This window comes from Coenobita brevimanus, chromosome 39 (genome assembly GCF_032717465.1).
Source record: "Coenobita brevimanus isolate Jiangsu-jjx chromosome 39, ASM3271746v2, whole genome shotgun sequence".
NCBI classification, from domain to species: domain Eukaryota; kingdom Metazoa; phylum Arthropoda; class Malacostraca; order Decapoda; family Coenobitidae; genus Coenobita; species Coenobita brevimanus.
The window spans coordinates 29,661,111-29,681,089 of NC_136992.1; the positions used below are offsets into that span (position 1 = coordinate 29,661,111).

At 41.9% G+C, this 19,979-nt stretch overlaps 1 protein-coding gene across 1 annotated transcript; it reads right to left on the minus strand.

The window, feature by feature from the left end:
• Positions 1 to 1,206: 1,206 nt before the first annotated feature.
• Positions 1,207 to 13,987, minus strand: LOC145396772 (uncharacterized). Its single transcript, XM_080270065.1, has 3 exons — positions 13,827 to 13,987; positions 4,718 to 4,817; positions 1,207 to 2,593 (listed from the first exon to the last, which is right to left on the minus strand). Exons 1-3 carry the CDS (start codon positions 13,847 to 13,849, stop codon positions 1,409 to 1,411), a joined length of 1,308 nt encoding a protein of 435 aa, XP_080126191.1. The 5' UTR covers positions 13,850 to 13,987; the 3' UTR covers positions 1,207 to 1,408.
• Positions 13,988 to 19,979: the final 5,992 nt, after the last annotated feature.

Consider the following 19,979-nt stretch of genomic DNA (forward strand, 5'->3'; position numbering starts at 1 on the left):
AACAAGAAGTGACAGGAAAGATGGGAGAAACAGGAAGAGAGAAGGGCAGGCACAGAAAAAGAATGATAAAGGCTAAGGAAGAAGTAGGTAGCACTACATCAAGTGAATGGATGATGGTCCAACACAAAATACAACTCACAAACAATTCACTGCAATGCATTGCATTGTTTGGGCACCACATGATAACAGATTCACCTCTTGCACCACATTATCAGAACATGGACATACAAGATTTCTGAGAGCAACCAGTTGAAACAGCCGTTTCCTGCAGTGAATCAACTTCATATCCACTTGAGCCTGGGGTTGCATCAACAACAACAACAGTCCCTCACACAACCAAATCTTCTCAGAACTGCAATATTTTAAAAACAAATTCTGTGTTAATCTTACTAAATCTTATACATTAGTTCATATATAGGCAACTGAAAGACTGTATAATACCATATTAGCCGTAATATATTACTTAAAAATCAATAACGCATGATATACTATACACTAAAGTCTTTGCTATGTTACACGCAGCATCTGTAGAAAGTCTATATATACAGTACAGTGAAGTAACACCGCACTCATAAAGAACACTAGGTTCACCCGAGTTTAATTCCAAACTTTGAGTGTTCCATCAAAAATTCATGAAAATATTATATAAAGTGTATGCATGTAGTGCTGCTTTGGATGTCTGCCCTTTCCTTCCTCTTCTGTCTTTCTTTCCTCCACTCACTCGATGTGGTGCTGCTTTGGGTGTCTGCTTTCCTCTCTTCCTTCCTCTTCTGTCTTTCTTTCTTTCATTCTTTCCTCTTCCTTCCGCCTATAGGTGACTTTACACTCCCTCTTCTGTCTTTCTTTCCCTCATTCTTTCCTCTTCCTTCTGCCTATGGGCGACTCTACACTGAGTGACAAGCCAAATGGTTTCCTGTACACCAGGAAACCATTTACTATGCTGGGTGGTAACCATATAACCAAATAATGGCGCCTTGTGGTTTAGTGGGTAATTAAGGCACTCCAATCTGATTAAGCCTGTGTAGGTTTATATCCAAGGGATGGTTGGGGTTTACTGCTCATGTAATATCACTCAGGGATATGTGTGGCTGGTCACTCGCATCTTAAATGTCAAATCCAACTTGCCTAGCCCCGGGCTCTTAAGCTCCTCATGGGGCAACATGTGATTGGATGATGGATGGATGGATGTGTGCATGTGAGGTGGAGGGGGGGAGGGGAAGTAGGAGACCCAAGATGAGGCGGAGGGATAGGGTGAAGAAATAATGTACATGAATGAGGGTCGTGTGAGTTGGAATAAGGACAGCCTAATAGCACAGGACAAGATGACATGAAGGTAAATTGTTGGTGGCTACCTCCTCCTGGATTAAGGCATGTGACTAAAAACAGAGGTAGATTGTAATTGGTAGTCTCATTGGAGCCAGTACTTTACACCGGCCTGTAATGTGGTGGGGTCTTGGTTCTGGCGTGCAATGTGAGGATTGAACTGTGAGTTATACATCTGCTTGTATGCTGGTATTATCTCTTTAGGTTTCTCCTCAACATCAGGCTTCTTCCCTGCCAGCAGCCTTTCCGCCCGACACCTCTCTTTGGCTTCTCGTTGCAGTCTCTCAGTTCTCATTATCTCTAGTTTCTTTTGCTTTTCTTTGGCTACATCTTCATCTTCTGAAAAGCTGCTTCCAGTGCTGCCAGAATAACCCCTACTGCTGCTACTGTTGTAACTTTGGCTTCTGTGCCTACTTCTCTTGTTATCTCTGCATCTTTTCTTTTTACTAGATCTGTCTCTCTTTCTGTCAAGCTCATCATCACTATTGCTGCTTTGTCTTTTCAAGCTTTTATGTCTCTTTCTTCTTTGACCTGATCCATGGTCATCACTCTCATCACTACTATAACTTCTTTGTCTCTTAGAAGATTTGTGTTTCTCTTTGCTTCTCTTTTTTGTCTTTTTGTGCTTCTTTTTTACCTTCTTTGCTTTGAATTTAGGCTTCTTTATAACATTCACATTATCAGTAGTAATTTTTTGTTCATTTGGTACATCAGTTTTGAAATGTTTAATTATATCTGTCTGGATAATTCCAACTGGCTTGGTACTTACTACATCACCGGTACCCAAGTTTAGATTTGCAGCATCTTTAGATATTGGTTTAAATCCTCCATATTTGATAATATCATGAATTGGGTCCATTCTGCTCTTTGATTTGAGCCCAACCTCCCTTAAATCATTAGTATCTTTTTTTTCAGTGTCTACATCTTTAGCCACAACCTTACCTGCCTCCTGTTCATACCAAGCCTTGCCTCCCCCTGCCTCCACAGAGTCCTGCCCAAGGTAGGTTAGGTAGCCAATGCTCTTCTCATACTTCTCCTGTTCAGCTTTCTTCTCTGCCTCATGTTCCTTGTTGGTGGTACCCACTGACTGCTTCCCCTCCTCCACATCTTTGAAGAAGTTGATATTCCCCTGTGCTGTGTATATGTCAGCTTCTAGTGATACACTAGATTGGTCTGCGGTGTTGCTGGGGACAGATGGGACTTCTTCATGTGCTCTGTCATATCTTAAACGAGCCTTGTTACGCAGAAAGGCTGTTCGTGCTTCTTTCTCCTGCATGGAAAAGAAAATTACAGTTCAGTCAAATGCTGCACAAGTCAATAAAGTCATTTTTAAAATATCTAGTTCCTAATTAGCTAAATGCATAGCTAATGCAGTTAATTTTGAACAAGACAGAAAGACCTATTGTGCTCAAGACGAGTGCCCAGGAAGTTGTATCATCACCAGCACCACCTTATTTATCACAAATAAATGGTATGGGTAGGACTGAGAAATAGGAAACACAAGGATAAAAAAATAAAACTATGAACAAAATGCCTAGTGAAATAGACCATATGTCCATCCAATCATTGTTCCACCCGTAAAAATTCTCAACTGAACCCCATAGCTACAATTCACAAAAAAATCCACCGATTTGTAACCTGTATTCCCCACCAACAGTGAAGCAACCTACCATGGTGGTGATCAAACCTGCTCCAGAGCAAAGGGTTCTAAGAACATATAGTTGTGTTTTATCAACTGAACTTTGAAATGTACAATGTCCTGATTCTGTTCAAGAAGAACTGACAGATACTGACTGTTTTGTTATGACTAACACCAGTCTGCCTTGTAAACAGACCCATCAACTGTGGTCATGCAACCATCCCTGCAGTGCCATCCTGTGCAGTGAGCTGATGTTCCCTTGCGGTAGAAAGCAGTGTGGAGGTTTGGTTCATAAATGGACACCACGTTTGTTAACAAAGGCAACACAGTAGGCTCCAAATCACCCCATGGTTACCATGAGTGTTGTAAATGGTTTCCTGGGTTATTGGAAACCAGTGAGTGAGAGACTAACGAGGAGTGTGTACGTGAGTGAGGTGGAGGGGGGAGTGGGAGGGGGAGGCCAAGGATGAGATGAAGGGGAGAGTAGAGGTATATGAGAGAGGGAGGGGTGTGGGCTGGGAGCAGGGCAATGAAATGGCGGGGGATGGGGCGAATGGAGGCAATTTGTTTGTGGCCATCCCTTAAGGGATTAAGGCGTCTGGCAATAGATTGACAGACAGACAGACAGATAGATATACTGGTATATATAAAACACCCAGCAAGTAATTTTTTGTTAAAGAGTAAATATATGGGTGGTATGCCTAATAATATAGTACTGCCTACCCCAAAACTGCTGCAGGCATAACTATGATGTGACACGAACAAAAGAAATTTATGAGAGCTCTGAAACTAAAGACGCAGCATTAGGAATGAAATGTGGAACTTGTGACTGGGCAGAATCTGTTGAGATGGTTTGGACATACCAGGTATGCTGAGAATGCACAGAAACCATGTCAGAGAAAGTTCTGGAGGGTAAAACTGATGGCACTGCTGGAAGAGATCATATTTTGTGCAAGAAAGAAGTGGAGGAATATATTGGTGAGAAAAAGAAAATGGCAGACAATACTGAGTGAAGCATGTGTGGACATGTGAAGTTCTGTCAGAGCCATTCCCTGTCAGGGAGTTCTCATAAGGAAGCAAGTCAAGAGACAAGAATACTAGACAATAAAGAATACTCTACTTTGATTACAAATCCCAGACTACTTTCTATTCTCCAATGGTTATAAATGAGAAAATTTACATACCACATATGACCTATGTAGATACATTACCGGTATGTAAAGCTGTATCCCAAACCATACAGCACATAATATGATACTGTCCAGCATTCACACAAATAAGACCATATCATACGTGCATTGGTTTTGAGGTCCACTCCAGTGAGGTCAGTTGGCTGTCTCCTGGGTGCTGATCTAATCATGAAGACAACCAACAAATATGAAATAAACTGTAGTGTAATAACTGCTTGGTACTTTTTACATCAAATTTAGATTGTAGTCACTGAACTAGAGGCCAGGGATCAACCCATAAAGTCTTGGTAAACCAGCTGGAGAAGATGCTTATTTAAGCGAATCTACATCTCAACAATACATATAAAATTACCTTTCAAGCACAAACAAACAATCAACTTGTACTATGTGAGGATGAACGAGAGATCAAATACTGCTGATAAAGTACTACAAATTATTAACTACCGATACTATACCATAATTTCAGTGTTAATAGACTGGTGAATGAAGAACAGTGGTTGAGTTGTGCTGTGTAGGATATGCGGTAACATCTGGCAGTTTAAAAAATGCACAGAAAGAAACTTACAGCAAGCTTAGCTCTGTTGACACATTGCTTCTCCTCCTCAGCTGCCTGCGCTTCATCCCGCCGAACCCTGGCAATGTTATCCTTGGTCCGCACATGCCACCTGCAAAACAACATGAATCATTATAGCAAATTTAGCGACCATTAGAAAATTACATCTACCCATGAAATATTTTTGCTAAATTCACCATAGTTATGACATTATTACGAGTTTAAAATTTTCCAGTTGGCGCGAAACAAGAAACTATTATAAGCGGCACTCCTGTTGAAGCCAGAGTGAGTTGCCAGTTAACCCAATAGGTCATAACTCAAGCATGACATGATATTTTTGATAATTCATTTAATCATTCACTATTTTCCTAGCCACTGTTGGCCTTGCATTCAATTTTAGCATCAAGAAGTGTTTTCCAGATGGGTTTTAGGCATCTTGGATGATAACACCATGGTAAATGGATCAGGAAGTGCATGAATTTCATACCATCTACTGTTCCTTGTGCTCAACCTTGGAGGTGGGGATAAGGGATAACTTATACCTAAATATCACAAAAAAAATTGCATGTTGCTCCTACAAGAAACTCTGTGGTGTGTTGTTCAGTACCTATCCAACTCATTTGAGCTACAACCTACCCGGAACTGATTCAGTGAGGTAAGCTGCACATCATGGGTTAATGCACCCCAAATATATATTTTTTGGCATTTGCCTCACAAGAAAATTCTAAAAATACATAAATAAGGACTAAAAATCAACCATGTTCATCCTGGAAAAAGGCAGGGAATGTTCTTCTCTACAATTACCTTTCATTCAACCTATATGGTGTAGCTACAGTTTAACCAATGCCATGGAATGATTATTGCTTCCATGGCCAGGAGCCATGTGAGTGTGCCTTGCGCATTATGCAGGTTATTCTCTCGGGCATGGAAGCATACATTCCTTTCTCATATCCATTGACTAATGCAAGAAAGCCTTGCTTTATTCATGCTTGTTCTAATGCTATCTGCAACAAGGAGAGGGCCTATAAAAGGTACCAGAGCCAACCCACCCCTGAATCACATTTTTTATGCATTTCTGCTCAGAATCATGCTAAGTCTGTTCTTCGCTCTGCTAAAAATAATTTCATCCGTACTAAATTCTCTCAACCCTCCAACTCAAATTCTTCCCGCTCCTTCTGGCACCTTGCCAAAAAAACCTTTCTAACAACATTACCTCATCATCCTTCCCTCCTCTTTTCTACTCTGATGGCTCTGTAGCTATTTCTTCTACTGATAAAGCAGATCTCTTCGCTCAGACTTTCTCCTCCTGTTCCTTCTTAGACGATTCTGGTGCTGTTCCTCCATCACTTCCCCCCTCTGACTTCCTCATGGCTGACATTAAAATTTCTTCGGCTGATGTACTTTCTGCCATCACAGGCCTCAATACTAACGAGGCATATGGGCCTGATGGAGTCCCTCCTGTTGTTTTCAAGAACTATGCTTCAGTGCTTACACTCTGCCTAGGCTAACTCTTTCACCTTTGTCTATCAACCTGTACCTTTCCTTCTTGCTGGAAGTTTTCTCTCATTCAGCCAGTCCCAAAGGAGGGTGACCATTCCCAACCCTGTACCTATCGTCCAATTGCTTTAACATTCCGTATCTCAAAAGTTTTCGAGTCACTTCTTAATAAAAAAAATTTTAAAGCATCTTTCCTATCACAATCTTCTTTCCGATCATCAGTATGGGTTCCGTCACGGACGCTCCACTGACGATCTTCTCACCTTCCTTTCAGACTCCTGGCTATCCTCCTTTCGGGACTTTGACAAAAACTTTGCCATTGCACTTGACATCTCAAAGGCTTTTGATCGAGTCTAGCATAAATCTTCAATTTCCAAACTGTCCTCTTACGGTTTCTATCCTTCTATCTGTGCCTTCATCTCTAGCTTCCTTTCTGGTCGTTCTATAGCCGCTGTTGTAGATGGTCATCGTTCTTCTCCTAGATCTATCAACAGTGGTGTTCCTCAGGGCTCTGTCCTATCACCAACTCTCTTCCTTTTATTCATCAATGACCTAAGCTGTACATCTAACCCTATCCACTCATACGCTGATGACTCCACCCTTCACCTCTCCATTTGGTTCCCGTAACGCCCATCTCAGCAGTTACTTCAACAAACAAGGGATGAAGCTATGGCATACCTAATATTTGACTTGGCTCGTATCTCTGACTGGGGTAAAAATAATGTGGTTGTTTTTAATGCCTCAAAGACTTGGTTCCTACACCTATCAACCCAACAAAATCTTCTACAAGTGTACCCACTAATGTTTAATAATATTCAGCTTAATCCTGCATCATCCTTGAACATGCTTGGGGTTCATTCACTCGGGACTTATTTTGGAAAGATCACATTACATCTCTAGTAAAATCTGCTTCCAAGAGATTAGCTGTGCTAAGCTGACTCTGTTCCTTCTTTACCCCTGCACAATTGTTGACTCTATACAAGGGTTTTATCCGCCCCTGTGTGGAGTACAACTCTCATGTGTGGGGAGGTTCCCCACATACAGCTCTTCTCAATAGGGTGGAGTCAAAGGCTTTTCGTCTCATTAACTCTCCTCCTCTTACTGACTCCCTGCAACCTCTGTCTTTTTGCCACACTGTTGCATCTTTATCTCTTTTCTATCGTTACTTCAATGGTCACTGCTCCTCTGAACTGTCTGCATGCATTCCTCCAGCTCTTTGATGGGCACGTAGCACCTGTCTAGCAGCAAACTCTCATCCCTTTTCTGTCCAACTCTCTAATGCAAGAGTTGACTGTTACTCCCAGTCCTTCATTTATGCAACAGGTCAACTCTGGAACTGTCTCCCTCTGTTTGTATTTCCTGCTTCCTATGATCTCCAGTCTTTCAAACGCAGTGTGTCCAGGCATCTCAAAATGAACGGATCTTGAATTTGGCTCTCTCTTGTATTTTGTTTTTCTTTTGGAAAGAACAGCTATTGTGGGCTCGTGGCCTTTGGTTCCTTCTTCGCATTAAAAAAAAAAATCACCACTCGCCTATACTGTGAAGAGCATGAAAAACTGGTTAGACTTACTAAGTGGTCTATTGTTTAGAATTTTCCAGTGATGGCCTTACACACCGGTACATTCAGTATCCAAGAGGTGACTGGAATTTATTGGGTAATCCTTCAAGAGACATAAGCCCACCTCTTAATATACAGTCTGTCCTCCCCTAACGCGGGTATGGTATTTGCTTCTGCACCGACCTCACGTTAGGCAAATATCGTGTTACAAGGACTCTTGAAAACCCCTATTTCCTTCCGCACCCCTGCCCAAAGTCCACTTTCCCTCCTTGTGGTGCAAAATTGTTTTATACCCCCCAATTTAAACCTCCTAAGAGCATTAATATGGTTATAAAAAATACATTAGGTCAACAGGACTTTTTTATTTATTGCACCTTATGTGAGGAGAAGAGCAGACACACGTCGCTGGAGATGAGGTAGTGGGGAAGAACACGAGGCAAGCTGAGGATGGTGTGGGTAGGAGTGGGCCGAGAGGAGAACGCAGGAGGGAGGTAGGGGGTCCTGATTGGTTGGGTGGCTAGGAAAGTGAGAAAGTCGAAGCGTGATTGGCGGGTGATTACGTCAAGTCTCACACCGCGTCACAGACCGCTCAGTTCAAATAACCGTGTTACGCTAACAGTGCGCACATTAGAATGTTTATTTCCTTCTGCAAAATTGTGCCACGTTAGAGCATTATCATGCTACAGCAAACCTCGTTAGGAAAGGACTGATTGTATATACTGTATACATACATATACCAGTATATATATATATATATATATATATATATATATATATATATATACAGTATATATATATGTACCGTATATAAATTTGTCGTTTCGGACAACACCTCTTTAGAAGACAAAATTATATTTTTCCGACGGTCTTTGTTGTGTTTCAGACAAATCTGACCATTTCTACCGGAAATTAGTAGTTTCCCGGAATAATTAACAGTTTCTTTTCTTTCTCAGGTGGAGCAAAGTGTGATGCTACAAGTTTTATCTCACAGCAAGATAGCTGCTGAGATTTTTCAGTTCAGCAGTGGACCAAAATTGTCACTGATGAGAAGCACCCCCAAGAGACCAGGATTGTTCTCAGCCCTTTCACTGATACTCAGGCAAAATTCATAGTGTTCGTTCTTGTTGACCTGGCTTTGAGCCAGAACAATCTGCACTTTGTATGGCAACAGCTTCAGGGCACTATGAATGACTCTCATCAAAGAACTCCTGGAAATCCCCACTTCCTGTGACAGCTGTCTGGTGGACTTCCATGTGACCATTACAGACGAGTCCTAATGTCTTGAACGCGTGCTGCTGTTCTGGCAGTCAAATGTGCACCACTGATCTTGTTGTTGTTAGTCACACTATCAGTGACTCTGAACTGCATCAGACTTTTGATAGTGCTGTAATGTGGGATTTTTCTCCCTGGAAATTCACAGCAAACTTGCCTTTGGGTGAGAACAACTGATTTTGTTGCAAAGCACAGTTCAACGATTTTGGTCCGCTGCTGAACTGAAAACTTTCTCAGCGTCCATCTTATCAGCTTAAACTTGTAGCATCACTCTATGCTCAACCTGAAAAGGAAAAGAAACTTAATTTTTCTGAGAAATTCAAGTTTTTAAAAAGCGTCAGTTTTTTCTGGACCACCCTGTATTTCAATCCCCCATCAAACTTAAAGGCGAAGGAAGGAGTATGTATAGTTGTGAGCAAAAGATGGAAGAAGAGCATAAGACAGTATGGATCAGCTGGGTCAAGGATTGTGTGGGTAAAGTTGAAAGTTGGAATACAAATGTGGGCGATTGTGTGTGTGTGTATGCGCCAACGCAAGATCGTGCTAGAAGAGTGAGAGAAGAGTTCTGGACAAATGTAGAAGTGTGCATGGAAAAGTTTGGAAGGAATGAGAGAGTGTTTTTGATTGGTGATATGAATGGTAAAGTTGGGAATGCGAAGGTGGATGGAATAGTTGGTGAGTGGGGTGTGCCTGCTGAGATAGATGAGAATGGGAGTGCGTTGGTGGACATTTGTGCTGGGAGGGGGTTGGTGGTAGCCAATACCCTCTTCAGGCATAAAATGATCCACAGGTATACATGGCGAGTGATGAGAAGGGTGGGTGGTGAACTGAATGAAAGGAAGGCAATGATTGATTATGTGTGTGTGGATGAAAGGATGTGAAGATGTGTAATGGATGCAAGAGTTTATAGAGGTTGGGGGAGTGGACTTTCTGACTACTACTTGGTGGTGGCCAGAATCAAGGTCCAATTAGAATGGAGAAATAGAAGAAGGGAAAGACAAGAGGAAGGAGTAGTTGCAAGGAGAGTGGAAAGGTTACAAGAGGATGAGAAAAAGGCAGAGTATAAGTGAGAAGTGGAGGAACGATTGGGCAAATATGAATTGGAGCAGATGGGAGACGTGGAAGGTGTGTGTAGCATATTTACAGAAGAAATATGTGCAGCATGTGATGTGGTGTGTGGAAGGAAGAGAAGACGGAGGGGGGTGCAAGGAACAGCGTGGTGGACTGAAGAGGTGAAACAGGCTGTGGCACAAAAGAAGAAAGCATACAATGAATGGATGAGAAATAGGGGCGTGGAAGAAGTTGAGAGACGGAAGAGAGAGTTATATGTAGAAAGAAAGAGAGAGGTGAAAAGATTAGTAAGAGAGAGTAAGAAGAGAGTGGATGAGGAATTTGGAAGGAATTTGAGTGTAAAGTGGAGGGACTGTAAGAAAATGTTCTGGAAAGAGGTGAAAAGAGTAAGACAGGGTGGAAGTGAAGTTAGCAGGGGAGTGAAAGATAAAAATGGTAGATTACTAGTGGAGAAGGGAGAAAAAGTGAGCAGATGGAGAGAACACTTTAAGGAATTGTTGAACGTAGAGGATGGAAGTAATGCGAGTATAAGTGGCTGGGGAATGGCTGGGAGGAGGAGGGAGGTGAGAAGACCGGAAGAAATCAGTAGGATAGAAGTTGTGGAAGCAATGAAGAAAGTTAAATCTGGGAAAGCCCCAGGAATTGATGGAGTGTGTGGTGAAATGCTGAAGCATGGGGGAGAGATAGTAGTAGAATGGATGTGGAAGATGTGCAGATTAGCCTGGGAGGAAGGTAGAGTCCCGGAGGATTGGAAGTCAGGTATAATTATTCCCTTGTTCAAAGGAAAAGGGGAAAAAGAAGTGTGCGGTAATCATAGGGGCATTTGTCTTCTTAGTATAATAGGAAAAGTGTATGGTAGGATACTTATTGACAGAGTTAGAGAAAGAACAGAGAAATTAGTTGGAGAAGAACAGGGAGGCTTTAGGAAGGGAAGAGGTTGTGTAGATCAGATATTCATTCTTAGATCTTTAGTGGAAAAGTTTCTAGAGAAGGGAAAGAAGTTGTATGTGGATTTCATGGATTTGGAGAAAGCATATGACAGGGTGGATAGACAAGGATTGTGGAAAGTGTTAAGAATATATGGAGTAGATGGGAAGTTGTTGAATGCTGTGAAGAGTATGTACGATGGTGCGAAGGCTGCAGTGCGTGTGGATGGTGAACTAAGTCAATTTTTCTCTTTGAAAGTTGGGTTGAAACAGGGATGTGTCATGTCTCCATGGTTGTTCAATCTGTACATGGATGGGGTAATAAAAGAGGTACAAGGTAGGGTAGTGGATGTTGGAGTTGCCCTGGTGAGAGAGGATAGTGTTTGGAAACTCCCTGTACTGTTGTTTGCAGATGATACTGTGTTGTTGAGTGAAGACGAAGGGGAGCTGCAAGGCTTGGTGGATAAGTTTGGGAGAGTGTGTAAGAAACGGAATCTGAAGGTGAATGTAGGGAAGAGTAAAGTGATGGTCTTTGAAAGAGGTGAAGTCAGTGAATGTACAGCGAGGTTGGATGGTGAGGAATTGGAAAATGTGAGTACGTTTAAGTACTTGGGTAGTGTGATGAGTAAGGATGGAGGTTTGGAGGGTGAAGTGCTTGAAAGGGTATAGCAGGGAAGAAAGGTTGCTGGCTTTTTGAAAGCAGTGATAAGAAACAGGGAAGTGAGCATGGAAGTGAAAAAGTTACTACATGACAGTATTGTGATACCAGCTCTAACGTACGGAAGTGAAGTTTGGACGTTGTTGGAAGGAACACAAGTCAAGAGTGAGAGCAGTGGAAATGAGTTATTTAAGAGGAGCCTGTGGAGTCACATGGAGAGATAGGCTGACGAATGAGGATATAAAGGAACGTTGTGGTGTTGATGTAGATGTGATGGGGAGCGTTATGAGGAACACACTGAGGTGGTTTGGCCATGTGGAGAGGATGGAGGGTGAAAGACTGACGAAGAGAGTGTATGTGAGTGAGGTGGAGGGGGGAAGAGGGAGGGGGAGGCCGAGGATGAGATGGAGGGATGGGGTGGAGAGGTATATGAGAGAGGGGGGTGTGAGTTGGGAGCAGGGCAGTGAAATGGCGGGGGACAGGGCGACTTGGAGGTGATTTGTTTGTGGCCACCCCAAACGGGATTGAGGTGTCTGGCAATAGATAGATAGATAGATAGATCAATCTTAAAACCCCTCTAAAGTGGGGAGGCCTTTGAAGATTGGGGAAAATGAGGGGTTAAATAATTATAAACTAGGGAAACTACCAACTCCAGGTAGGAATGAAGCTGAAAACTTGTCCAAAACAACAAAAACTATCGGAAAAACATAATTTCATCATCCTAAAATCACTTATGAACAAAACTGAATTAACCAAACCAAAAATTATCTACCCTAACCTAACCTATTGGCAGTGTTATGTGGAACCACAATAATACCATAATATATATATAACAGTACATACTGTATACGTTGGGTCTGGTTAGTACTTGGATGGGTGACCGCCTGGGAACACCAGATGCTGTTAGCATCCCTACGTGTCAAGTGGGGTTGGTGGAGGATTAGTGCCCCTCCCTGTAAAACAATTAACTCTAAGCCCTTGGCCACCCCGTTTGGGATACATGGCGTCTGGCAATGAATGAATGAATGAATGAAAACATACTGTATATATATATATATATATATATATATATATACTGTATATAAATAAACAAATAACTCAGAGTCAAATGGCCACCCTGTACAGGATTATGGCATCTGGCAATATATATATATATATATATATATATATATATATATATATATATATATATATATATATATATATATTTACGTACTGTACATCTGAATTGATTCAGTGACTTTATAAAGGTGTACAGAAGTAACTTTCGAGTATGAAAAGGATCCATCAATAAACATGGAAAATAAGATTACATTTGGGACAAGTTGGGTTAGGGTAGGATAAGTTGGGTTGGGTTAAATAAGGTCAGGATAAATATGGTTGGGTTAAGTACCTGTAATGAAAACTTAAGTCAGACTTTGGATGAACTGGTACTGATAAGGAAATATTGTTAAAAAAATGGCATTCTAAGTTGGCATCCATCTGTCTTGCACACCACAAGATGGTGTCTGTTTGTCTTCGGTGCCATTAAGGACTGCAAATAAACACCTCTTTTTAAATGCTTTTCATCACCTTTAAAAGAAATAAAAAGCACTGAAACTTGAAAAGGTAATAAGAAAATACAGGTAAAGAATTCAATGAGCTAAGGTAAGGATGAGATGGAGGGATGGGGTGGAGAGGTATATGAGAGAGGGGGGTGTGAGCTGGGAGCGGGGCAGTAAAATGGCGGGGGACAGGGCGACGTGGAGGCGACTTGTTTGTGGCCACCCCGAACAGGACTGAGGCATCTGGCAATAGATTGATAGACTACTGCAAAGTAAGGTGGTCCTATGTCTCCTCGAGGATTACCATTTTTTGATCATGAATGCCATCAAGGGAAGGAGGCTGGTCATTTACCCTCAGTCATACTGGACTACAGTAGCCTAACTTCAGGTCCACAGATCTCAAAGTGGATACCGTAATGTGGGATTGGCTGTATTGTTTTATGATTGATTTTTACTGTGAAGGTTCTCAACTCAATTTTTTTTTTCTTGTGCTGGCTACCGCGCAATGTCATTAGTCTTAGAAGACGAATCCTTAGCACATTTACACATATTAGGCTACATTAATTCCATTCTAATGTTACACAGCAAGTCTTACCTCTTTTTAGGAAGGATGTTCATTATTCAGGCAATGAAGACAATAAAATTAAATGCCTGCCCTTAGACTGCTGGCCAGCTTTTCTTTCTCACTGGTTATGCTGGTGACACGAACCAATGATTAAATGCAGTATACCGCACAAGACGTCATGGGCTGAGACGTTGACAGGGTACTGGGTAGTTTTGTTTACAGGGACCCGAACTCTTTTAGGTGCAACGTTTTCTTGTAAAAACGTTTATTATACTAAAGCATGATTTTTATTAGTTCAGTAACCACTGCGTATAATTGCGTCAGGAATAACAGAAAAGTCCATTAATAATAAAGGTTGTATTTGTCAGGGAATCTTTCGGAAAACTCAGAGTTCCGGTATATTAACGATGTTTATGGTCGCTTTTGATACTAATACGATGTAGGGTTAACTGAGCTACTTACGTTACACTGCGGTCATTCAAAAATATATACAAATTCATGTATGTAATGTATAGAAATATGTATATATGCCTACATTTATATACTTGAAAAGAACAATAAGAACCTAGTGCCAAAATCCAGCACAAAGCCGGATAATCGGTTTATATATTAGAGAGAGAGAGAGATAAGGTTAATTTTAATGGCAGTGATTATCCATCCACCACCTCCTTTTGTTGCATTTGTACTCATTTCAATCAATGTGTAAACATTTTTAATCAATTCATTTTCAGGGTCACGTTATGAGATAGGAGCATATGGGGCGTCTACTCATCACTATATAAAAATCATTCATTGGGAGGTAGTTTGAAATCTGATGTTTAATAATTTCGCTAGTTGACAGTTTACCTGCAGTAATATACTGTATACCACTAATGAAGCCTTATGGAGTGAGAGAAGTAAAAGTAATGCACATTATAACGAGGAAAGATCTGGCGAAGGATATGGGGGTCTCTGATTGGCTGATTTTCGTTGTGTAACGTTTTTGCACTTTCATCCAGGAAAATCTATGTTAGGTGTTTGTCAGTCAGATTAATCTGTTACGTTAGGTTAAGTCAGAGAGTATGGAAGAATGATCATCCTGCGTGGGAGCATGGTGCAAAAATGTACAGAACGGAAAAATGCCTCCAGGTGGTGATTCGTAGGTAACTCCTGACCATTCGTTATGATTTAAAGTATTCTGAAAATTGACGATATTCTTTCCAATAAATTGGAACATATCGAAAGCTGACTATCTGAAATTCTAATGCTGAAAGTTGACGATCTGAAATTCTTTATTATAAATGAAAAATAGACTTGGCAAGTGTGAGCTGCCAGTAAACTGATATCGGAATGTTAAATTTGTTCTAAATTAATTTTACAATAATAAATATTTCCATTCATTAATAATCTTGACACACACAATTATAACGGAATGGAAAATAAGCGACGTACGGCGTCATAAGAAGCGCGAGACTTTAATGTGGGGCCTGAATTCAAAATTTTCCCAGGAAATTTTTGAAATTCTTTTCCATCCACCATGACAGAGATGTAAGTGAATCGATTAACCTCACAGCAATAATCTGAAATCATAATCGCAAAGTGTGAGACCACAGTGATAAAAAGTGGATCATAACTGAGTTAGATGTGAAAGTTGCGTGCTGCGAACTTCAAATCACCTTCGAGGGAGGTAGGTAGCACTATATTTTGGCTTTGTGACGAGGAATAGTATTGCCACATTATCGTTTTCAGAATATGCGTCTGTGATCTTCCTTGATGAGCAACTTCTAAGGCCACAACAGCCAAAGAAGCCATTTTTATATGGTGTTGGTTATAAATTTGATATAAATCATGGCCAAATGCTTTTTGACCTTCAGGTTAAGTAAAGTCAGAATTTGGTATATCAATAATTATCAAGCTAAGGTACATAAAGTACAAAATCTCAAAACTAGTGCCATAACTTTGTAAAGCCCTCCGTAATGCCACTAGATACTGTATAATGATGTTACACATTAAACACCACATTTTATTGGTGCGGGATGCTGGTACAGAAGTGAGTAAAATGAGTGCTCTCAGAACATACAGAGCAGTGTATGTGAGGTGCCGACAGGCATCATCCTTCAGGAAACGGTTTGTTCAGCAATATTATCCTTGCTCATTTATGTAACATACGAAAGATGACATCAAAAATAAATGCAGTAATAAATATTTAACTATTCATGATGTAATCTTTGTGCACTGATGAAAATATAATCGGCAAACCTAACCAATCCAAAAATCAGAGAATAGTGTGTGTGATGGAGCAAAAATTCTGACCATTCATTTTCCATTAACCTTGTCAAGTATGTAAGGAATCTATCTGTATTGCCAGATGCATTAATCCTGTAAGGGGTGGCCACACACAAATCGCCTCCATGTTGCCCTGTCCTCCACCATTTCACTGCCCTGCTCCCAGCTCACACACCCCCTCTCTCATATACCTCTCCACTCCATTCCTCCATCTCATCCTTGGCCTTGTTGGATGTAAGGCATGACTGAAAAATTTATGAACTAGGTAATTTGTTTTTGCTGACATTTGGACCCTCCATCCACTCTGGATGTACCGTACCTCAGGAGACTTAACAGTTAATGACAGACCAAGGTTTTATGTGAAAGCAAAGTACTGTGTTGGATGGTAATCGTATAACCATATAACCTAATGTTTACCACAGCAATTGCTTGCTTTAGTGATGGAAAAGAGGCTAGGGATCTGGGGCTCATTTCGGGATAGCTTCTTCACTGGGATACAGTGCTTCATATTAGTGGTCATGGCTGTTCTTGAAGGCATAAACACTTAGGCTATTTATTGCATTTTCTGGTAGATTATTTCGTTTATTTACTGATTGGGTTTCAAAGAAATTGTTACTCTTCCTGGTCCTGTGCTCAGTGTTAGCACAAGGCTGTGGCCTCCCGTATCCGTCTGTGCCCTTCTTGGTACAGTACGGTACTTCTGTATACCTGTATTCTTTTTACTCTAACTTGGCCTGAAATTGCTGTCTTCCCATCATGAGCATTGAGCTGTAACAGTATATTAACACTAGAGGATGATACTGGTCACAGAAAAGTGCTGTGGAAAGAATGTAGAGCCATGTCAATGTTATTTTCTGCCATTGAGCTATTTGAAGTTAATTGCCAAAGGACAAAAATCTCAGTAAAGTTAAGGGGAAAACAGGATGGATGAAAGAACTGCTTAGGGTCAGCATTGTCAAAACCATTCAGTACCTTGAAAACCTATCATATCCTCTCCTGTTCTTCCCTCCAGTGTATGAAATTGTGCTCTTCTGCAGTAAGTTTTTGAGTTCAGGCACCAGCTTGGTACTGGTAGCCTTACTTTGAATTTTCCAGCATGTCAATGTCCTCTCAAGTTTGTGGTGAGCATGCCTGTACTGCATACTCAGTATTTGGCCTGATTAGACCCTGGTACAGTGCTATACTCTTTTCCTTTTTACTTGGTCTAGGTTTTTGTCCATTTGCAACATATTTTCATGCAATTCCGTGATGGTAAAAAAGACAGTAGCCAACCTACCAGCTGTGCATTCTCCCCATAGCACTTAATAACTAGCATTATATTCAAGTGTTAATCTGTTTACCGTACCTCAGCACTCAAAACAGAGAGATATCAGTTTTAGGCCAGGTTACAATAAAAGTACAGTATAGTAGGTATGGTAGCATTTCAGGGTTCATTTGATTAAAGATATTCCTGATCATTCCCAGTACTGAGTTTGTCTTGGATATAATTTTTGAGCTGTGGACTTTTGGTTTGAGGTTTCATGTAATTCTGACCCCAAGGTGCTTATATTGCTTTGTGAGTTTGTGGAGGCCTGTTCAGTATCTCATGGTTTACTTGAAACTAGGATTATTTTTCCTAATATGCACAACTTGGCACTTATTTTCATGAAATTCCAAAAGCCATCTGCAGCTCTATTCCTCCACTTGGTCAGATCATCCTGTAGGGGTAACCATATCCTCTGGGGTCTTAATCTTCTGTATATTTTGGCATTGTTAGCAACGAGTTTTCTACCTGATGTAGTTTTGTCATGGATGTCATTCATAAAAACTAAGGAAAGACAGGTCCCACAACACTCTCTCAGGGGACACTGCACACGTCTCCAGCTAGAGTAAAGGCCTTTAGCATTCATTCTGTGTCTTCTCTCCTTTAGGAAGGCTTAATCCACTTCAAAATCTTCCCTCTAACTCCAGATGCTTGAAGTTCTGCTAGTAGGTGTTTATGAGGAACAGTGTCCAAAGTTTTCACGCAGTCCAAATAGATCGCATCCATACTTGTTTTGTTCATTGATGACAGTTACAGCTCCTGTAGTGCTCAGATAACTGGGTGAGACATGACTTCCTTGATCTGATTCCATGTTGGTGCCTGCTCAAGAGATTTTGTTCTAGCTGTTTCACTAATACAGTAATCCCCGTACTATCCGGACGCCCACTTTCCGGACACCCCACTTGCCGGACATTTTGGTCCCGGGATTTAATATTCCCAAAATTGCCCCAAAATCGCAAAAAATTCGAAAAAAATCCAATTTTATTTTCCCCCGTAATTTGAACTCGGCGCGGACCAGCTGTGTTTTGGTGCATAGTTCCACCACTGTCCGCTAGAGTACCCTTGCATCCTCCCCACTTACTGCCCATCTCATTGTGAGTGCATGCTCGTCATCATGGCCACCCATCTGTTCGCTTTTGTGGTGGTGCCCTACTTGCTGCGGGCTCTCCTGCTGCTCTCCTGCCTCTTGTTAGTGTGTGTGATGATGGCCCCACCTCCTGAGAAGAAGAAGAGAGTGGTTTTGACTCTGGAGAAGAAGAGGGAGATATTGGACAAGGTGGATGCGGGATAGTCAACCTCACGCATCCTCCGTGAATTCAGCCTGGCCCGATCTACTGTGTTTGATATCAAGAGATCCCGTGACAAACTCATGCAGTACACGGCTGACTTCTAGTCAAAGAACAAACACAACATGGAGAGGAAGATTATGTTTACTCCCTGGTATGCTGAAGTCGACTGCTTCACGTAGATTTGGTATCAACAACAACGTGCTGCTGGTGTACTGGTGTGTGGCACGGAGCTGATGGCTGCTGATGAGAAGTTCACAAGGCTTCACAACACCCTAGACTTCAAGGCATCCGAGGGTTGGCTCTTCACGTTCAAGTTACCATATGGCCTTACCATCCACATGTATCATGGCGAAGCTTTGGACGCCAATGAGGATGGAATAGAGGAGTTTCGGCACAAGGTGAAGGGCTTGATTGACAGGGAGGGTCTCACTCTCGGTCAAGTCTACAACGCTGATGAAACTGGTTTATTCTATCGCTCTTTGGTAACGAACACTCTAGCCGAGGAGACGGAGAAGCGTGTACCTGGTCGCAAGCTCTCCAAGCAGTGGATATCTGCTCTGTGTTGTGCCAATGCTAACGGCATGCACCGGCTCATGCCCATTATTGTTGGCCATGCAAAGGAGCCTTGGTGTCTTCGTGGGGTGATGGATGTCCTTCCTGTCGTTTGATACCATTCTGTGAAGGCATGGTTCAGTGCCCAGATCTTCGAAGACTGGTTCCACCGCCATTTCGTCAAGAAGATCATCAATTACCAGGCGAACACACTGGGAATCCCCCACAACCAGGTAAAGGCCCTCCATCTCTTGGATAATGCACCTGCCCACCCGTGCGACAAGGACTTGGTGGCTGAGAATGGCCACATTAGGTGCATATTTATGCCACCTAATACGACTGATCAGCTAGTCAGGTCAGGTGCGGGTAAGGGGATGGGTCTGTTATGATGTGGCAGGGGTAAACCAGTTCTGCTGTCGGGCCCTGCTGTGGATGTCACTGCTTGCATTGCGCAGTTGACCCTTGTGCGGTGTGATGCGGTGAGGATCTGTCCGTTCTTCCCTTTGGGGCTAAGATGCAAATGAATGTGTTTGAATGGATGAGTAAATGGAGAGTGAGTCGTCCTGTCTCGGCTACCTCCCTTTCCTTGGGGGAAGCAGCCTAGGTATATAGATAGATAGATAGAATACGACTGCTCTCTTCCAACCAATGGACCAAGGAGTGATCATGGCAACGAAGAGGTTGTACCGAAGGAAGTTCCTGGACAAGGTGATGGTTGTTCTCGAGGACAAGGACAAGCACAGGGAGGGATGGGACACGCGAGGCCAGCGGACT

Bases quoted from the DNA above. Each gene is read 5' to 3' on its own strand.
- LOC145396772 (XM_080270065.1), bottom strand. From the start codon at position 13,849: ATGAACATCCTTCCTAAAAAGAG. The intron at 4,818-13,826 runs GTAAGACTTGCT...GTTGTTTTGCAG, and splicing joins AACATCCTTCCTAAAAAGAG to GTGGCATGTGCGGACCAAGG. The intron at 2,594-4,717 runs GTAAGTTTCTTT...TTTTCCATGCAG, and splicing joins TCAACAGAGCTAAGCTTGCT to GAGAAAGAAGCACGAACAGC.